We start from the raw sequence: 19,831 nt of genomic DNA on the forward strand, positions 1-19,831 counted from the left end.
TAGCTGTGGTGGCACCGACACGTCACCTGTGGGCTCTCTAGATTTTGCCTATGTATGCAAAAATTTGCCAAGCCCTCCTGGTGCGATCTGTGAAAACGGAGGACAGGATGAAACCTGTGTTGCTTATCCTTGCTCTGTCTCCATGCATACAGTGCCCGTGTGTAGGGAAGGGGTTTCCAGTCCAGAAGGAGAGGTGGCCTCTGCCTGCTGGAAGAGTTGGTGTCTACAGGATGGGGTGAAGCTTGGGATGTTCCTGCCAGGAAAGGGGGGAGAGAATGGATGTCCCTGGCCATGACAGTGGTGGGAATGGCCACCCCAAGGACCCTGTGGGAAGGTTTCTGCCACAAGCCCTGTGACAAACATTTCTAGCGAGGTCTGCTGGGGATTTCCAAGTCTTTTAAAAAAATATCAAAAATCTGTCTGTCTCTATCTCTCTCTTTCTTCTCTTGTTAAGGGCCAGAGTATTGGGGTAGGGAGACTGGAAATTTGGTATTTCTCTGGGCCAGATGCAAAGCAATGAGGTCTTTCCTTTCCCGCGGCTTTTGCATGGTTCCCTCCAACGCTTGTGAGGGGCAGGTTACTATCTCAGACAAATAGTAATTATTTTTTTTCCCCTTTTCATATTATAAAATACAAACAAATGACAGAAAAGGTCAGGTGGTGGGAGGCAGGAGGGAGTTCAGCTGGCTCAGAGCTGTAGGGACCGTCGCTTCCTCCCAGAGATGTTACGGTGGTTGTAAGGTCGCATCTTCATTTCCACAAAGGGAATGGAGAACTCGTGGCCTTTCCAATGGTACCAGTTAATCCCCTGGCAGGAGGGAGAGAAAGGCACAGGGTGAAGAAAGACCCTAACAAGAAACTAAAGTGGGAGAGGAAGGAATCTAGGCTGACTGCCACAGAGAAGCCAGAAGAAAGGCCCTGCTGCAGCGGGAGCAAGAAACTCTTCTGCTGCTCTAGGTCAACGGGGTTTTCCTACTGCTCAAAGGCTCCTGATCAAATTTTATGGATGTATTTTTGAAATGTGCCAAGGTAAATGGCCATGAAAGCCTAAATGGCGTGAATGTGGTTCCCTTTTCTCCAGCTTGTGTTGGGTCACCCGAGCAGTGCTCCTAACTTTGATGCACCCACCGTGCAGTCCCAGCCCTAGCCTGGGCTTGCTCTTGTGCTTGTTCACGCTGCTGGAAGAAATGCTGAAGGTTTTCAGCCTGGCTGTGCCCTTACCTGACTGTGCCGGGACTCTCCGTACTTGCCGTTGAGGTTGGTGCGATGGCAGTTCTTATACCACCAGGCCCCTTTGTAGGACATGGCACAGTTGGTCACAGCGACATCGTTGTCCCTGTCCTTGGTGGAGAAGGGGCGGCCCTGGTGATAGGTGAGGGAGTCCCCTGCAGAAAGAGGTGCCATGTGGGATGATGGAGCCAGAGTCACCTGGTCTTTTCCCAAGGAATTTAGGATGTTCTGGTACATGTTCTGGTACACATGGTTGTGTTTGATAGGAATGGTTGGACTCGATGATCCGGTGGGTCTCTTCCAACCTGGTTATTCTATGATTCTATGATTCTATTCTATGCAGTGACCTGTCGATCAACAGCTCAGGCTATCTGGGAATAGTGCTAACTGGAATTGCTCACAGCTGGTTCATCTGAGGTTCTCTGCTGTCAGTTTAGGATCAGGTCAAACCACAGCAAATCTTAGAGGCTGAGTTTGACAGGTAAAATGCTGTACTGGGTTTGGATGTGCATTTCCGTGTTTTGGAAATGAATTAAATCCTAGATTTGGGTATCTCTGATTTCCTGAAGCCTGGATCTGCTACGTAACTTCAGGATACTTTCAGCCTCTTTCCCTCCTGTTAGCCAAAGGGACCTTTTTCTCCTCAGGGAGGAGACCTTCACGCCTGCCCTCCATCACCCTTCACCCACCGGTTTCTGGTGGGCAAAGCCTGGCTCTGCTGCATCAACCGAGCAGGCAGGTGTTACTGTGTCCTTGCAAAACTGACCAGTGTTTGGCCTCTGTGTGAGGAAACGATGCAGAGGAGTTCAGATTTTTCCATTGCTGTGGGAAGGCAATAAATACACCCTCCAGCACTGCATCAATAGCGGTGATTGCCAAGTGAGACGGCACCTCTGATGATTGACCTGGTTATTTGAACAGTAATGCCTCGGATGTTAAATATCTCATCCTCAATGGAAAATTCCCCTTGTCCTTCGTGGGATTTATCTGCCTGGTTTACATGATGGACTGCAGGAAGACAGAAAGGGCTGTGGTCCCATGTCTTGCTGCTCCAGCCCTGTGAGCTGTGATGTTTGTATTTCCTTTAGTTTCAGACCTACCGACCCCAGGATCTCCCTAGCAGTGAGATTGTACCTGAAGTGCCATTGTATTCCCCGATTCGCAGCTTGTACAGGCTCCGGGAGTCGCCGATGGAGAACTTGTCGTAGTAGGCGTACGCCGCTTCTTGGCCATCCCTCATGTCTATTCGCAACTCGTAGCGCCCCTGGGATGTGATCTTGTGGATGTTGTCCAAGCCTAGTGAGACAAGCAACAAGACACTCAGTCAGATCCGGTGCCTGGATCCGCTCTGTGAGCAAACAAAAAGAGTTCTAGGCAAATAAAACAGCTGTGGGAAATGAGAGCGAGGAGAAGAACCAGAGAGTGAGGGCACTTCTGGTTAAGTCTGTCTCTCCTGGTGCTTGCGGGGGTCTGAGCTCTCTGCACCCACTCAAGCTTCAACTCCCAGTGGTTATGAGAGGTGGTTTCAAGGACCAGGTTCAGCTTTCTGCATCCTGCCGATGCCAGGGGGCATTCAGCTGTGGAGCCCTGGTGCTTCTCATGTTGCTGCTAAGCTCCTGTACAAGCCAGAGCATGTTTATGCTGCAGGGCCAGCCTTGGCTCATGTTCAGATTTTGGGAGAGCACGCTCCTTTTCAGAGCCCTGCTGGGTCTCCCACTCACCCCTTCCCTACTTTCTTTGGGCAACTGGCTCGTCAGCCAAGGCCAGGTGAGGACTGTGAGCTGTAGATGCCACCAGGGCAACTCGTAGTCATCCAAAGGAGGGCGATGGGTTTTGTTTCTTGAAAACTCTCAGTGTAACCTCTCCTAGGAGGAGAAAATTAGGGAGCTGCAGGCATCCACAATGTGATGTGCTCATGAATGACTTTCTAATGTGAAGGGCAGGGAATGAACAGAAGGATAACAGCCTGAGGGAGATTGTAGAGGAGTGGAGGGAAAGGCAAGAAGCCAGCAGCTGGCACGAGTGAGCAGCCCAGTGCTGCGCGAGCTCAGGTTTGACGCATCGATGCAAGACAACTGGTGAAGGTCTTACCCAGCCAAAATTCATCCTCCAAGTTTCCGAAGCCAATCCTGTAATCTGCCCATTTCCGGAAGAAATCGGTCAGACCGTTCTGTCGCCTCTGGAAGACCTTGTGGTGAGGGATGACAAGGGGAAAATCGGTGTGAAGAGAGACAGCTTTGCTGGGCTTTGGACACACAAAATAAAGACAGTATTTTGTCTTTCCATCATGACTTTTGGGGGAGAAAATGGCAATGCCCATCTAGTTAGTGATAATTGCAGCCATGCAATTAATCTTTGTGCAGCTGGAGAAACTGAAGACATGTTAGGTGATGTCCAAGGCAAATCAATGTTATAATGACTGCAAGGAAAGAATCAGTCTTTAAGCTTTCTGCTCTATCAAACGCATTGTGCCTCTGGTTTTCTAGATTCTGCTCTCAGCTGGCTCTTTCTGGGATATCCAAGAGGATGCTCTGAAGCAGAGTGAAATGGGGGAGAGTTCCTGGCTGGCAATAACATCTGAGCTAGAAATCAGCATTGAGGAAGCCCGTTTTCTTTTGGTTTCGATTATACATCTAGAGGAATTCTGTGTGATGCATGTAAGTTAAGCATTCGACACAGATAAAATCAAAGCACCAGAGCATTATTTACTTAAGCTGCCAGCCCATCTATGTCAAGACAAACATCGTTCGTGCAGTTCAAAAGCCAAACAGTCATTTGCTTCTATAAAACACTCCTGTGTAGACTCAATCCGGGTGATGCCTGACACTGTCCTACTGCAGGCAGTGTGAATCATTCCCTGTGAAAGCTATCGGCCATTAATTTCATTTCTAGAACAATAAATCAGCTTCACTCTCAGCTTTTGCTCTCCAGAAGCGCTGCAAACATGTCAAATAAATCAAAGGGCATTTCTCCAAGTGTAACTATTATTACTGGAGTGTGGGCCGTTCCCTGTGGCGTGGGAAATGAAGCGTGTGATATCAAGCCTGCTGTCATTCCCGCGCGGTGTGGTGCTTGGCTTTGCCGGTAGGATGAGGCTTGGTTCCCTGGCCACGAGGACGGTGTGTGGGACATTCACAGGGCTACTCACAATCCAGCCACCTCCATCGGTGCTCATGTCACAGTACACTTGAACTCGCTGGCCGAGGTCCCCGTTGATGGAGATGGTGTAGACGCCACTCAGCGTGTCTCCGTTCATCAGGTGCTGGGCACAGTCCTGAGGGTTAGCGAAGACACGGCCAGCTGCGAAATTTCAAAAAAGGGCAAAATTTAAGCAGACCGGTGCCTTTTCCACATGCACCAAACCCCACTAGTTATGAACCAGGAGAGATCTAACTTGGCTTCTGAATTCTGAGTTATTTTGAGAGACGGCAGGACTTTACATCTGCCACCAACAGGGAGAATTTAATGGAAAAAATGTATGCATATAGTAATTAATCTCCCATACACCCTATATTGAAAAGATGCATGGTAACATCACTGTGAATGATGAGGGATGTCACTTCTTGGCTATCTTTCTTCACCGTGTCTGAAACTCTGGGGTTTACACTGTCGCCAGCATATTTAGACAGCTGTGAAAATACCAAAGCCTGTTCTCCTCTCAGGATTGCCAGCCCCAAACAGATTTTATGACCTCGCTGATTCCAGGGAGATTCTCCTGATCGATATCCTTGGAAATTATGGTGGACTTCTACTAGGTTTATTGTCACTTGCAAACTAAGCAGGAATTAAGCCTTTGATATGACAGCGTGGGCGGTGTGGCCATGCTCCAGATGTCCTCTGGTGAAGAAACGTCTTGTGCAGGGCTTAGAAAGTATCTTAACTATGAGACCTAGCAGTACTGGAATGTCTGCTCTGGGTTCAATTGTCTCTAATTTAATGCAAAAGTAGGAAATACACATTTCCCTTTGCTGTTGGTGCACATGGATGATGGAGTAAATGAGTGCAAAGGAGGCAGCATGGATGTGGCTTTTGAGGATGTCTTGGTTAAGCATTGAGAAGGTGTGAAGGACGTGCTGTGTGTGTCCGTCACGGCTGTGTGACTCCCATGTAGGACCAGGGTACAGACCCCTCTCTGTTATCTCCCACTTGGGTGTATTCCTCCCACCCTTACAACCTGAAGATTCTGAGGTTGTCGCTTTGTCCGAGTGTTTAAGATCTATTTTTTCCTATCTCTGTGGTCTGTAGTGTGAGGTCTGCTGAGACAGTGTTTGCATTTTATAGTATCCAACAATGAAAACTGCTTCAAAGGCAACCACTTCAGGCTCCCCTGAGCTCTGTGGAGATTACTTGTTTCTTAATTTATATTCATATCTTTAAGGTCCAAGGAGACCTTGAAAGACATTTCAATCCACTATAAATTATAAATACTGTATCTGTTTCTTCCTTTTGTCCCATCTGTATACAATTCCCCAAGAACCTTATGCAAACATGAAACAAAGAGGCTGAACTATTAATGTGTCAGAGGGAATGAAGAACCCCAGGATGTATACTATGAGCAAAAGGAAGCAAAACAATTTAAATTAAGCATGGTTTGATGCTTGGGGTTTTTTTGTCCCCTTCAAGACAAGTGCTTGTTCTCTGCAAAGTGCCCCGATTGCTGCCAGGGTAAATTGAACCCCAGACCCTGATTATTCGCTGAGGGGTGTTGCCTTGCATCGCCTTGATGCTTGTTCCTTCGTGCTTCTGTCTCATCGATAGATGGGGTAAGTGGGAGAAATTTGTTTCTTGTTGATGCTTATCTTCATCTTAAAGGCAAATTAAACCTTGGACGCTGCATCAGCTAGCAATGGTATCTTTAGCACAGCCAAGGTCTGGTGTTTCTCTTTAATGGAAGCGGCACTCTCCTTGCCTGATGTGAGTGGGTTTCTGCTGCTTTGTCTCAGCTGAGAAGCCAGCCCCGTGCAGTTTCATCCCTGACTCCCAAGCAGCCTCAACGATCACAAGCATTTTTCCATCCCCTGCCTGAATTGCACTGGCTTTATATATCCACGTGAAAGACGAGAACGAGAGGCGAGTCTGAACCACAGATGCATTAGAGGAGAGTCTTTTCTTATTTTTCTTGATGTAAATAGTTTCTATTATCTTGTAAAAGCAGGGGAAGAGACCTCTGCGTGTAAGTGGGATGGGGAAGTGTATCCACAGCATTTTCAAAGAAAACTCTCCTGATTGAACTGGCAGTGCGGATGGGAGGAATTTCAGTGGATGTCATCTTCAGGCTTCTTAGTGCCTTTGAAACCCAAGAGAAATGTAATTGGATTCAGCCCTGAACAAAACGTGCTCTGTCTGTTAAGTGCCCCGCCTAGCAAGGCTTTTCAAAGGGGGTGCGGGACGACGTGCTTTGCACCGTTTCTAATGTGAGCACTTCCGAAGGGTGGGGGCAATGGTGACATTTTCGTGCAAGCTTCATTCTTGCAAGCGTAACTGCTCCATCTGTGAGGGTAGCAGTAGCTGTGGATGCCCACCACTTGACTTGGAAAGGAAACCATTCCTGTTGCCTTAGTGAATCGTGACTTCTCTAGAATTAGAAGGGGAAGGAATAATGCAATTAGATAAAACTAGTGGGACCCCAGTCCTACAAGCATACTGGCTCTGCTGTCTGTGACTCCACTGGTAGCAGTGGAGATGTACCTGCTTGATATTCCTGAGAGATCAGACAACATCTACAGCTGTATCTCTCCCCGCTCGCTCCAGCAGCGTAGTTGTTGATATGTGTTGTTGACTTTTGCGGATTTTTTTCCTCCCTTTATGCATTTGAGGGCAAGTCAAAGGGCCTGGTAGGTGGTTCCTGGTCTGAAGCTCAAATCTTCTTGCTGTGGGCTGGACCTTGTGTTTGTACTGTAGTCTTTTAGCCATTAACTTTTTGTAGCAGAGCAACGCTGTGGGTTGTGGAAATGAATGTACCTCTCTGGATCGTGGTGAAATGCTGCTGGAGGAGGGCAAGCCCATAAAAGCAATCCACATATACCAGCACGATATGTGGGCTAAGCCCTGCCTGGCCAAGCGGACGCGGTGCGAATCCTCACCTGTGGTGAAGGTGGTGGAGATGAAGCCACTCCGCACGCCGTTTTGGGCAGCTTGCAGGCGCACGGTGTACTCTGTGGTCTCCGAAAGCCCTTCCAGGCGGATCCATGTGTCCTCAGCATCCACAATCAGCTCCTGTACATGGGTCCCAGAAGGAGGTAGACACCAAGAGCAACAGATGAGAAAAGCGATGTGGTGCCTAAAGAGCAAGCGAGGAGGGAAGGGAAGCCACAAACTACCACAGCCCTTGGTGCCTGGCCGAGGAGCATTGAATACACCCTTGGACTAAGTCAATGTGAGGTCAATGAACGTATTCAGCCTTTTGGGATGGTTTGGGTGGGAAAAAGCTAGCTTTGGACTTGGGAGATTTAAATGTTTGCATTCTGTATGCTCTATTTCCCAACTCGGTTGGGAAAACAGGGCATGACAGATTGCCCAAGAATTGCAAGGGGTAGAGCTGGCCAAACCTGGTTATCAGCCAGGTTTGACTCCCTCAGTTCCTGTCACATTAATTTTTCTGGTCGCGAGCCAGTGCCACGTGGCGTTACATTGAACTCCTGCAAAGCTATTATCCTTCAGCTGCTTCGAGCCAGCCACACCGGCAGCAGAAACGAGACTATTTGCAGTGATGTATTTCTGATAGTACTTGTAGCAGCTCTTCCAGACAGGCAGATATGGGCATACTCATTAAATAACCAAATATATTATATTGCCAGATTAATTAGCTGTCTGTACGTATCTTCCTTTTTGCAAGGAGGGCAAATAGCATTTTTGGCATCTCTGCAGTATAATTTTCTCCTGCCTCAGCTTGCTGGTTCTTCACAAGTTGTGAATTTGCTCTATTCTTCCAGACTTTTCAGGCGTACCTTCTCTACCCAGACTTGCAGATGGGCACAAAGATTTTATCCCTGGGCCATCCTTTCCTGCTCTTTCCAATTGTTTATCTGAACTATTGCTTAAGCAGAAAGTAGCATTTGGCCTTCTGGTCTCTCTCTGACCTAGTGAGCATCACTCTTTTGCTTTGTTGGGCTCCTCCTGCTCATTTCTCCATGGTGATGTTATTCCTTGACTTAATGAGCCTCTTTCTTTGCGAGGACTCACCTTTCGGCTGCCATCGGTGGATCTGTAGGTCATGACATAGTTCTCAATGTCTCCCACAGGAGGCACCCAGGAGAGCAGGGCACTCCGTCGAGTGACTTCGCTGGCCGTCAGATTTGTTGGAGGATCCAAAACTGCAAAGGTGAACAGGGACCCAGGGCAGTGCAAGTTCTCACACACAACCACCCCAGCCCTGCTTCCCAGTTCAGTGCACTGGGATGCAGCCTTGCAGCTCTGAGCTACAGCCCAAAGTACATCTTTGCCCTCAGTTTCCAGGTCTTATCACTGGTTCCCACCCTTGAAGAGAGCTCTGCACACCCTCTAAGAGTCCTCTTCTATGTGCATGCTCTCTTGGGGGGTAATGGCTCTGAAATTCATGTGCTTGGGGCCTGTCAAGCTTCTTGTAAGCAAAACGGTTGTGCTTTTCTGACCTATGGCCTTGGGCAAGAAAAAGGCCTTGTCAAGGGTCTTCTTGGGGAACCACAAACAGGGGAAATCAAAGAAAGAGGTGGGTGCATGTTGAAAGACTGAAAATGATGGTTGATGGGTGTTGGGATTAAAATTCTGTTCTTGTGGTGTGCCTTGCATGGGTATGTCGATGTCCTTCTGGTACGTGGCTACTCCTACACCCACGTGTACGTGACAAGAGCTTTGGCTCAGCCTTGCTGGCTGCTTTTCCTGGGCTTGGATCTATGGCTAAGGGCATGCAACAGGCTGTGGGGGAGGTGATTGTACATACGAGTTGTAAAGTTGGTGCTGATGGTCTGGCTGGTGATAGGCCCATTGGTGGCGTACATAGAGACTGTGTAGGTGGTCGTGGGCAGGAGGTTGGTCAGCTGGTACTCCTGGTTCACTCCATCCACAAGAATTGTTTCTCCTGCAACTGTAAGCCCAAAAAGATGACTTGGGGTGGATATTCAAGGTGGTTCTCAAAAATGCGTCTATGGCTATGCCCTCTCGATCAAAAGAACTTGAGCTACTGAAAGACCATGTGCTGTTGTGTAGCAGCTCAGCTCTCATGGTGGTGTTTGGTTTGAAGGTTGATCTCAATTTTCTCACTTTCCCTATATCAAGCCTGATGCTTGCTTTCCCTTCACTAGAGGATTGCATGGAGTTTGCTGCACATTGAGTTTCTGTGGGATGTGTTCTTGCTGGCCCCTGGGTGGGTACTGGTGGGCCAGTTAGTAGAGCAGGAGGATCTCAGTTCCTCCTGTATGGGCTGCCATGCTCTGAGGCTTGGGGAAGGGCATTGCCCTGGGACCTGCGAGGGAGGAGCTGGTGTCTGGGGGTGGCTACAGCCCTGCTGCCCACCAGCTGCTGCCCTTCTGAAGCTTCTTGACCTGGATGAAGGCATCGAGTGCACCCTTAGCAAGTTTGCGGACGACACTAAGCTGGGTGGAAGTGTTGATCTGCTGGAGGGTAGGGAGGCTCTGCAAAGGGATCTGAACAGGCTGGACCGCTGGGCAGAGTTCAATGGCATGAGGTTTAGCAAGGCCAAATGCCGGGTCCTGCACTTGGGGCACAACAACCCTTTGCAGTGCTACAGACTAGGAGAAGTCTGTCTAGAAAGCTGCCTGGAGGAGAGAGACCTGGGGGTGTTGGTTGACAGGGACTGAACATGAGCCAGCAGGGGCCCAGGTGGCCAAGAAGGCCAATGGCATCTTGGCTTGGATCAGAAACGGCGTGGCCAGCAGGTCCAGGGAGGTTATTCTCCCTCTGGACTCGGCACTGGTGAGACCGCTCCTCGAATCCTGGGTTCAGTTCTGGCCCCTCACCACAAGAAGGATGTTGAGGCTCTGGAGCGAGTCCAGAGAAGAGCAACGACGCTGGGGAAGGGGCTGGAGAGCAGGTCTTATGAGAAACAGCTGAGAGAGCTCGGGTTGTTTAGCCTGGAGAAGAGGAGGCTGAGGGGAGACCTCATTGCTCTCTACAACTACCTGAAAGGAGGTTGTGGAGAGGAGGGAGCTGGGCTCTTCTCCCAAGGGACAGGGGACAGGACAAGAGGGAATGGCCTCAAGCTCCACCAGGGGAGATTTAGGCTGCACGTTAGGAAAAAATTCTTCACAGAAAGGGTCATTGGGCACTGGCAGAGGCTGCCCAGGGAGGTGGTTGAGTCCCCTTCCCTGGAGGTGTTTAAGGCACGGGTGGAGGAGGTGCTGAGGGACATGGTTTAGTGTTTGATAGGAACGGTTGGACTCGATGATCCGGTGGGTCTCTTCCAACCTGGTGATTCTGTGATTCTTCCCTGCTCCTTCTGTGGAGGGCACATGCTGAATCCCAGGCTTTGGGATGGAGCAGAAGTGGGGGTGAGGTGAAATGGTGCCTCAGCAAAGCTTGCGGCAGAGGGGTGTGGGGTTTTGGCGTACCTGCGAGGCGTGTGAGGACAAGGACGTAGCTCTCCACCTCCGAAAGCGGCGGGTTCCACTGCAGCAGAGCCTCGGTGGGGGTGATGTTGGTGGCTGTGACCCCCAAGGGAGCATCCATGGCTGTGTGGAGGACAGATTCAGAGAGTCAGAGGTGTTAAAAGACTGGGCTATGAACTGGAAGATCTTCTTTTGGCCCATTGCTCATGGTCCTGCCTTGCTGCCCAGGCACATGTGCCTGCAGAGGAGTTATTGCTACTCTAGCTGGAGGGCAGAGATGTCATAGCTTGTGCTATTCTGCTACCTGGGCTGCTTCTCCACTGTTTTTCTGGTGCACAGCCTAGGATGTTAGGGGTTTTTTTTTAGGTTTTGAGGAGTCTGGCAACCGCAGAGGGTTTTATTCTTGCAGCAGATGCTGTTTGTGTCAGAGCTTCCCTAGGGATTATTTCTGGAAGTCTGTACTCCCTTTAGGAGTTGTCAACATTGCCCAACATCATCTCTCTGGCTTCCCTGTGCCCGGTATACAGATTTATCACTCTCCCCCTTGACTACCCATGCATGCACAGGAAAAGCTTTGCTTAGTTGGACTTCAAAAGTCTGCTCTGGGTCCTTGTGAGCCTTTCTCATCATCTTGAGGTTGCATCAGCCTGGCATGAGGTTCAGCTTCCTCTCAGCTGCGTGATTGCTGGGGCTGGCACTGTTTGGTGGCTACCTGCCCACCAGGAGATCCTTCCCACCTGTGTACGCAGTGATGGAGGCCACCTCGCTCTCCTCCCGGCCCCGCACGCTCTTCACCCCGATCTCATACTTGGTGGCAGGCTGCAGGTGGCGAAGGGCGTACTCGGTGGCATCGCTGGCAATAGCAGTGCTGTCTGTCCTCCCTGTGGGGACAGAGCCGAGAGCTTTGGTATCGTGGTTGGCCCTGCCCATGGGGCACAGGGGGTGCTCGGGAGGGGACAGCAGTGCCACAAGTCCTCTCCAGGGCTGATACTGGGGGTAACTGGGTTTCGTGCCTGCGGGGGCACACCTGCGTGCCCATCACTCTGCTGGCTTGACCTTTTCATCGTCGCAGGTGAACCTGGGACTCAGGGAGAGGAGCCAGGGAAGACAGGTGGGAGAGCTGGGATTTCAGGATTGGGCTCTGAATTAACCATCCCCTGGGAGGCCACACTGCACAGCATCATGCCCTCTGCCCCTCTGTGCCAACCTGACCCTTGGCTGCAGTGGCCCCTTGCCCATCCTCATCCCAGATGCTCCATCCTGTGTCCCTACAGCCTCTTGGTCCATCCCAGCTCTCGGGGGCTTTGCCAAGGGCACCAGGATGCTGCCTGGGGTGAGGATGACCTGGTGATGTGCCAGCAGAGGGGGGAAGGGTTGGCAGCTACGAGTGCAGGGGGCGAGCAAAAACAGTCTGACTCGTTACCTTCAGCAGCATGATAGGATATTCTGTAGTGGTCGAAGGCAGCGATGGGAGGGCTCCAGTAGACTGTCATGGACTCCTGGGTGATGTTACCCGCTCTGAGGTCCCTCGGTGAGTCGATCCCTGGTGAGATGGAGCAGAAAGCAAAGCTGTGGGAGGCAGGTCCGCTCCCTGTCCCCTTGCCCGCCCTCCCGGCAGGGTCCTGTGCCCGGCACCGGGGTCCTGTGGTACCTGTCGTGACGGAGCCCACGACAGGCTCGGAGCTGATGGTGCCATGCACGGCCACTAGCGACACCAGGTACTCGGTGGATGGTTGTAAACCCGTCAGGCTGGCGTGTCTGCGGGTGCCGTCGAGCGTGACCTGCTGTGCCTCCTCCTCGTCCTGGGGGCTGTAGGTGAGGATGAGGTGGTCTGCTGGTGGGGACGGATCACTCCACGTGACATTCACACTGGAGGATGTCAGCTGGGAGAAGTAGAGCTGTGTGATGGGCCGGACCCCTGCAAGAAGGAGAGGGGAGTTTCAACCCCAGCTATCTGCAGATCCCGGCCTCTATGTTGTTCCCAGCACTTGCATGGGAAATACTCAGCGGGGGTGGCAAAGCTACAACTCTGGGCTCTCCGTTGATCTGAAACTGTGCTGGGATTGAGGGCCAGAATTGGGAGTGGGGAAATGGTGCTTTTCTCAGTTCTGCCTGCAAACATCATCCGTTCCAGACCTGTCTCTCTACAGATGGTACGTGCCATGTGAGCTTCTTGATTGCAGGCATTTTACCTAAATATGCTTGTGAGGTCCCCCAAGGCTTGGTTTTTCCTTCTTATGGACACACAGACCACCCTGACCACAGAGGACAGCACGGGCTGGTTCTTCCTCCAGCCTTGCCTCCTCATGGCAGCCTCCAGCCAAGCAAGTGTCCTCAGTGCTGCTGGCAAAGGAGACCTGCTCCCACAGGAACCCCTTGCCCTCAGCTCTCATCCCCATCACCACCTCAAGAGTCTTGGTGCTGGGGTCTCAGAGGGCTGGCAGTGATGCTGGCATGGGGTGGTGCTCTGTGCACTTTGCCCCATCTCAATGCGTCTTCTTCTACCTGTGAAGGCATCCACAGTGGCCTCCAGGCTCTGCTGGCGTCCCCTCTCGGCGATGATGGAGATGGTGTACTCTGTGCCGGGCTCCAGCTCCGAGAGGGTGAGCTGAGACTCATCCCGGGGCACTGTCACTTCGGAGGCCATCCCTGAGGCAGGGGTGAAGGTGACACGGTAGTGGTCGATGGGCCCCGTGGCTTTGGTCCAGGTAAGCGAGATGGATGTCTCTGTGGAGGCTGTCACCAGGAGGTCCCGGGGGCTGTCGAGCTCTGTGGGAGAGGTTTGGTGCAAACATACGTCCCCATGTGTGAGCCGTCCCATGGAGATGTTTGAGCCATAGGAGCTGGCTGTGTTTGGAGCACATGAGGACAAACTCACCTGTTCTGGCATTCATGGTTGCTGGCACGCTCTGCTGGCTGTCCATCACAGCTGAAATCCCGATACCGTACTCTGTCCCTGGAACTAGATCTGCCAGGGGGTGCAAAGGACACGAAGGGGTGTGAGGGCAGCACCTGCCTGGGTGGCCTCGGAGTGCAACCCACCCACCTCCCATGGCTGGGGACAGGGGGAACCCTCCTGAGCATCCTTGGGGTGGGCAGCCCTCCCACAGGTCAGCAGTTCCTCTGCATGCTGGAGAAGAGCTGAGCCTTTTCAAAAAGCCTGATGGATGCCTTTGGACGGGGAATTTGGGGTATTCTAGCTGAGAAACAAGCAATTTTTAAAAGTTGTTGCTGAGGTCTGCTGTAATTGCTGGCACTGAGACAGAAATTGTGTGTGTGAGCGGAGATCCGCGTGATAACGTAGCTATATTTGTTTCCAAAGTGATTCAATACCAGATATTGTCACAAGGCTGGTGTCTCGAAGAGAAATAAATTATGCAGAGTAAATTAAATGCACATAATTAGCAAAGCCACAGTCTTTTTGGAAGCCCAGTCAGGTGCTGCTACTTGGTTGTGGACGCATCCTGTGATGCTCCCTCGAGGGATGTGGGAATTGAGCTCATCCAACTCCTTTTCTGCGCATCTCTTGCTGATAGTTTTTTTATGTCCATGAGACCTCTCCTGCCTCTGCCTGTCACTTCTGCTTGGCTGCTGGCAGCTTTGTTCCTCTCCTCCCTGGGCTTCATTGTCTTTCCCATGGCGTTAGAGAAAGCCATAAACCCTCCAGGCTGGCCTCACCCTGCCCCCCCTAGGAACAGCAACCTCTGAAGCCCCCAGAACCTTCCCCATGAGGCCGTGAGGGAGGGCAACTCCCATCCCTTGGTCCTCTCCTATTGCTACGCTGCAGCCTTGGTGCTGGGGACCCTAATCCTCCCTGCCCTCCTGGAAAGGAGAAGAGCCAGGGAGCAAGTGGGAGGAGAGGAAGAAAAGAGTAGGAGCGCATAAAACGATGCTTTTTTTCTCTCCCAGCTCTTTTGGGCACAGCAGAATTACTGATCCTTCTGTGCAAATGCTGATTTTTGAAGGGAGACATGCAGGGCAGGGCAAGGCTTGCTGTATTTTTCAACTTAGCTCTTTGATAAGCTCTGCTCAGCACCGTTCCTCACTGCTCTTCCTGCAGGCAGATGAAGGAATCACCAGTTGTTTTTATGATGTGGATCCCACCACATCCTGGGTGGCTGGTGATGCACCCTGACAGACTTAGCACCATGTGCAACAAGACCTTGGAGGGCAGGGCTACAAATGAGCATGACAGACCTATGGCTCATGTGCCATCCTGATAGCTACAGCTATCCTGGCTTTTTTGTCACCAGAATGTTTTTTTAGTTTTTCTGCTATAATTAGATTTTTTAAAAAAATAATTTATTACATACTACTTCATTTAGGGGATGATGGAGGCACTATGTAAGAATTGCTCACTGCATCCTCCTCCAAGAAGGATACTGAGGGGCTGGAGCCCAGAGGGCAACAAGGCTGGTGGAGGGTCTGGAGAACAAGGGTTATGAGGAGTGGGTGGGGGAACGGGGATTGTTTAGTCTGGAGAAGAGGAGGCTGAGGGGAGTCGTTTTTCCTTCCTACAGCTACCTGAAAGGAGACTGTAGCAAGATAAGTACTGGTCTCTCCTCCCAGGTAACAAGTGATAGGACAAGAGGCCTCAAGCTGCACCAGCAGAGGGTTAGAGTGGATATTAGGAAAAAAATTCTTTACTGAAAGAGTGGTGAAGTGTTGGACCAGGCTGCCCAGGGAAGTGGTGGTATCACCATTCCTGGGTGGTGGGTTTAAAAAAAATGTGTAGATGTGGCACTTTGGGACATGCTTGAGTAGGTACGGTGGTGTTGTGTTGATAGTTGGAACTGTCTCAGAGGTCTTTTCCAACCTTAATGATTCTAAGATTCTATTCAGTTGACTTAAGCCTCTGTATCTCTGGAGTTTGCTCTGGGGAGGTTTCTTGTAGCCCTGCCTGAGCCCGGCTGCTGCCACCAGGCAGACGCATGGCAGCTTTTTGTATTCTTATTTAGGGAAAAGAAACCCTGCATGCTGTCTCTTCCTCTGTAGCAAGCTCGGGCTGTGCCGTGGGCGTCATCACAGTTTGGGTCAGTAGGGTGGTATTGCACCTCTGCCCCAGGGAGGAGGATTTGTCCTATTTTGGATGCTGCTTCTCACCTAGAAAGGCAATAAATGCCGAGAGGAAAGCTGGAAGAGGACTAGCACTGGGTCTCTGATCCCTTGCTGTCCCCCTTCATCTCATCCCATTTCTCTGTGTGTGTCCTTGTCACAAACGCAGCAGAGACTATCCCTAACATTTCTTTTTTCCGCATACCACATTTTTCAAGCTAACTGCTCTAACTGCTTTCCCACCCTCCAGCCTTTCTCGTGACTTGGTGCCACGGTGTCTGTGACTTTGCATCTGATTTTCCCACTCTACTTATTCCTATAGGTCCATATGACAGAGATGCCTGCTCCCTCTTTGAGCTGGGAAGATCCCTGAAGAGCAAAGAGAGTCCGTGTGGAAGAACTTGGTGTCCTCCCGTACTGAAGAGCTTCAAGCTGAATGAGTGATCTTTTTTGTACGTGTGTGAGTCAGACTTTTCTTTTCTCAAAAGGTGCCCCTGGAGCCTCAAGTCTAGCAGACAAACAGTTGTAGTTATAAAAAAAAGAAAAACAGATCTCACACGCTGCTTTGTGGTGTTGCTGCTAAGGTGTTTGGGACTTTCCTGGCAGAGGGAGGTGGGCGGTGTGTGCAGCTCCTGGTGGCACTCCCTGAATAATGCACTGCTTGAGGGACTTGCTCAAAAATACCATCCCTGGATTCGGGTCTGCTTAGTGCCCAATTTGGATCCCCATGGCTGCCTGTGCTGCATTGGCATCTGCAGCTCTTTCTCAGCAAGGAAAAAAAAGAAGGGCAAAGTAATATTTTCTTCTAGATCAGCCTAAAATGCCTTCCTCTCCTCATTTCTCACTTTGTTCCCTGCCAGCTCTGTTTGGGACCTGGACAGACCCTTGCTAGAGGTGCGCCACTCAGAGCATACATCGCTTGGAAGTGCCTCCTTTGGAGGTGCGTTGCTTGGAGGAGCATCACTCAGCTGGTGGAGGAGCATCACTCAGCTGGTGGATAAGCAGTGCCCAAATCCAGATTCCTGGGGGAAAAATGAGCTCCATCCCAAAGACAACCTTCTCTCCAGTAACCCGTAAGCTCCAAAGCAGCCTCAAATTTGCACCGGCATGAGGGCAACAGAGCTTCAGTTCTGATTTGTGCTTTGCATTGCTCTTCCTTCTGAAGGTGGAGGAGAAGGGAGGGAGGAAAGGCTCATAGGTGCTTGCATACCTGCGAGTGTGGCCCGGGTGGTGGGACCGGTGTCCCGAGGCACCAAAACTTCGTGGTAGTGCTCCCCAGCCAGGGTGCTGTAGACGACCCTGTAGCTGTGCGCCTCGGCCTCGCTGTTGTCCCAGGCGAGCTCAAGGCTGGCAGGTGTCCGCGAGCCCACCCGCAGGTTCTTGGGGGCATCAATCTCTGTACAACACAAGGGAAAGAGGCTCCAAATCGCTGCTGGGCACCAGGGATGCACCCCATAGCCTTGGCATGGCTAGACAGCAGTGGAGGAGTACTCGGGTGTGACGTCTGTGAGGTCCCACGTGTGGTGCCTCCTCCCCAGGGCATGTCCTGGGGCAGGGGCTGCTCTCACCTCCTGCTCAGCACAGACCCGGAGATGCCACCACGAGCCAGATACAAGTGCTGGGGCATTCACAACATCCCTCCGTAAGTCACTTCGGGAGCAAACAGAGTATTATTTGGGAAAGAAAAGCTTTTCCCCCCTATATTAGAGTAATGGAAACTGAGGCAGGGTGTGTAAAGAGCAAAAGGGCTTTGCAGCAGTCACGCGTTGGCCTGAGCTGCTTTTAGAAGAACCTTGAGTGTCTTTGCAGGCTCATCCATGCTCAGACATCACCTGAAGTGTTTGTTTATTAGTGCTGCTGAGGAATGGAATCTGCTCTGATTTGTGTGATAAACCTGTCCAGTGAGTGAGTGGTTGGTTCTGGGCAAGTGCTGGGTGCCAGCAGATGGGGGGTTATGACTGCTCCTTGATGGCTCTGAGTTTAGGGGGGGATTTTTTTATGTTGCCTTTTAGAAAGAAAGCAAGGAAGGCCAACGCAGCAAATCAGTTGGGGTGAACATTTTGTCTGAAATATATACCTATAGAGATATAAGCACACACAATTCACACACCACAGCTACTGTAATAGGAGCCTAGTATCCACCAGTAACGTATATAACAAGTAATTAATATACCATAAACCAGCACTGCAATACACGCTCTACCTCCTCTTTTATGGCACGGTAAATGAAACCTTTTAGCTATCTGCAGGTTTAACATTAATTAAAGTTTTACCGACCAGTTAGGGTATTCAGAGGAGTTATAAAATAAAATAACCACGTTTCTGACTGGCTTGCTTTTAGCCGCTTGACTGCCGATTCCTCGGGCGATGCATCTGCCTTGGCTCTTGATGCTGAACGGCAGGCAAGCATCGCCTTGAATTCAGACCTGTGCTTGCTGGTTTGGGGCTTTCCAGGACCGCGTGTTACTCTACGGGTGCCATCAAGGGCATGAAGTGCCGGGTTTAAAAGCTTTAGCCACAGGCTGAAGCTAAGCTGTGGGTCTGAATGAGACTGAAGCTGGTGGGAATGTGTGTCCCAGGTAGGAGGAGATGTTGCCTTGGTGCTGCGGTAGGAGGTGGCCAAGGCACGGTGTGCTTGGGGGTTGTCATCTAAACGCAGGGGTTTGAGCCATCTGCCTGCTTGCTGGCATCTGGGGTCACCTGGGGCGCCCTGGGGACCATGTGAGCATCCTTGTAGGGCACGGTGGAGACCCATTGCACTGGAGGTTTAGGTACTAAACGAAAATGTGGGCACTAGTGGAGGGTGATCTTAGGGTGTGTGTTTTAGGGTGAGCTGAAGCGCTTGCTCTGCCTCGCTCTGTGCTGGGAGAGCGATGGGATGCAACACACCTGCATTCAGGCATCTTCAGTTGGACCTGCATCTTAACCATCGTGTTTTCATCACACCGCTTCCTCCCAGCAAACCAGAGAAAACCCACTTGTGCAGGAGAAAATCAGGTACCACCAAATCACAGTTGCAAAAAAAAAAATCTGATTTGGCTCCGAATGCACAAACCCCCGCGCTCGCTGCAGGACCGCCCGTCTGCAGTTTGCAGCAAGCCATTAAAAACTCGTGCCGGTTCTCCCAGCAAAGCCAGCTAGCTACCTGTGGTAAACTGGGCAAGGGCCGGCTGGCTCTCGTTGGCACCCCGGAGGGCGCTGACGGCGAGGTGGTAGCGGGCGCCGGGGCGCAGAGCCTGCAGGGAGTACTGGCTGAGGGGGGGCTGCAGGCGGAAGGTGGTCCTCCCCCCCTCCCCGTCTGCCAGCCCGTACTTCAGCAGGATGGCGTCCACCTTGGCACGTGGCGGCGTCCACTCCACAAAGGCCACCGTGTCGGAGACGTCCCGCACAAGGATCTGCGTTGGGCCGTCGATGACTGCGGAGCAAAAACGGGCACCTGTTATTTTGGGAGGGTTGGATAGGGAAGGGTGGTGGCTTTGGGCGTATCAAGCTTTGGGGATGCTTCAACCCAGAGCGGTCTGAGTTGGCAGGGACAAGGTAGAGAGGTGGCACGGGCAACAGGCACAAGCGCTCGCCCCGAGGTACTCAAGCAGTTTGGTCCTGGTGGGACCCCAGTCCTTACCCCAATCTCCTGTCTCTTTCCTGAACCCTCTCCGCTTGCTTAGGGATATGATTTCACAGAATCACAGAATAACCAGGTTGGAAGAGACCCACTGGATCATCGAGTCCAACCACTTCCCTGGGCAACCTCTGCCAGTGCCCCATGACCCTTTTGGTGAAAAATGTTTTCCTGATGTTCAGTTTGAACCTCCCCTGGCGGAGCTTGAGGCCATTCCCTCTCGTTCTGTCCCCTGTCACTGGGGAGAAGAGCCCAGCTCCCTCCTCTCCACAACCTCCTTTCAGGTAGTTGGAGAGAGCAATGAGGTCTCCCCTCAGCCTCCTCTTCTCCAGGCTAAACACCCCCAGCTCCCTCGGCCGCTCCTCGTACAACTCGTTCTCCTCGG

The 19,831-nt window shown here is 51.4% G+C and overlaps 1 protein-coding gene across 2 annotated transcripts in view; it reads right to left on the reverse strand.

Annotated features, from left to right (window-relative positions):
* Positions 1 to 216: 216 nt before the first annotated feature.
* TNR (tenascin R) overlaps positions 217 to 19,831 on the reverse strand; it is a 30,170-nt gene continuing 10,555 nt past the window's right edge. For both annotated transcript variants that reach the window (XM_069862614.1, XM_069862613.1), the window contains 16 exons: positions 18,973 to 19,242; positions 17,038 to 17,223; positions 13,651 to 13,740; positions 13,278 to 13,541; positions 12,424 to 12,690; positions 12,196 to 12,315; positions 11,510 to 11,653; positions 10,776 to 10,895; positions 9,149 to 9,292; positions 8,413 to 8,543; positions 7,314 to 7,446; positions 4,379 to 4,530; positions 3,322 to 3,418; positions 2,365 to 2,526; positions 1,222 to 1,385; positions 217 to 808 (listed from right to left, as the gene is read on the reverse strand). In XM_069862614.1, coding sequence (XP_069718715.1) covers positions 689 to 808; positions 1,222 to 1,385; positions 2,365 to 2,526; positions 3,322 to 3,418; positions 4,379 to 4,530; positions 7,314 to 7,446; positions 8,413 to 8,543; positions 9,149 to 9,292; positions 10,776 to 10,895; positions 11,510 to 11,653; positions 12,196 to 12,315; positions 12,424 to 12,690; positions 13,278 to 13,541; positions 13,651 to 13,740; positions 17,038 to 17,223; positions 18,973 to 19,242 — 2,564 coding nt within the window. In that variant the 3' untranslated portion in view covers positions 217 to 688. The remainder of the gene's footprint in view (positions 809 to 1,221; positions 1,386 to 2,364; positions 2,527 to 3,321; positions 3,419 to 4,378; positions 4,531 to 7,313; positions 7,447 to 8,412; positions 8,544 to 9,148; positions 9,293 to 10,775; positions 10,896 to 11,509; positions 11,654 to 12,195; positions 12,316 to 12,423; positions 12,691 to 13,277; positions 13,542 to 13,650; positions 13,741 to 17,037; positions 17,224 to 18,972; positions 19,243 to 19,831) is intronic.

Source organism: Phaenicophaeus curvirostris, chromosome 8 (assembly GCF_032191515.1).
Source record: "Phaenicophaeus curvirostris isolate KB17595 chromosome 8, BPBGC_Pcur_1.0, whole genome shotgun sequence".
NCBI lineage: Eukaryota > Metazoa > Chordata > Aves > Cuculiformes > Cuculidae > Phaenicophaeus > Phaenicophaeus curvirostris.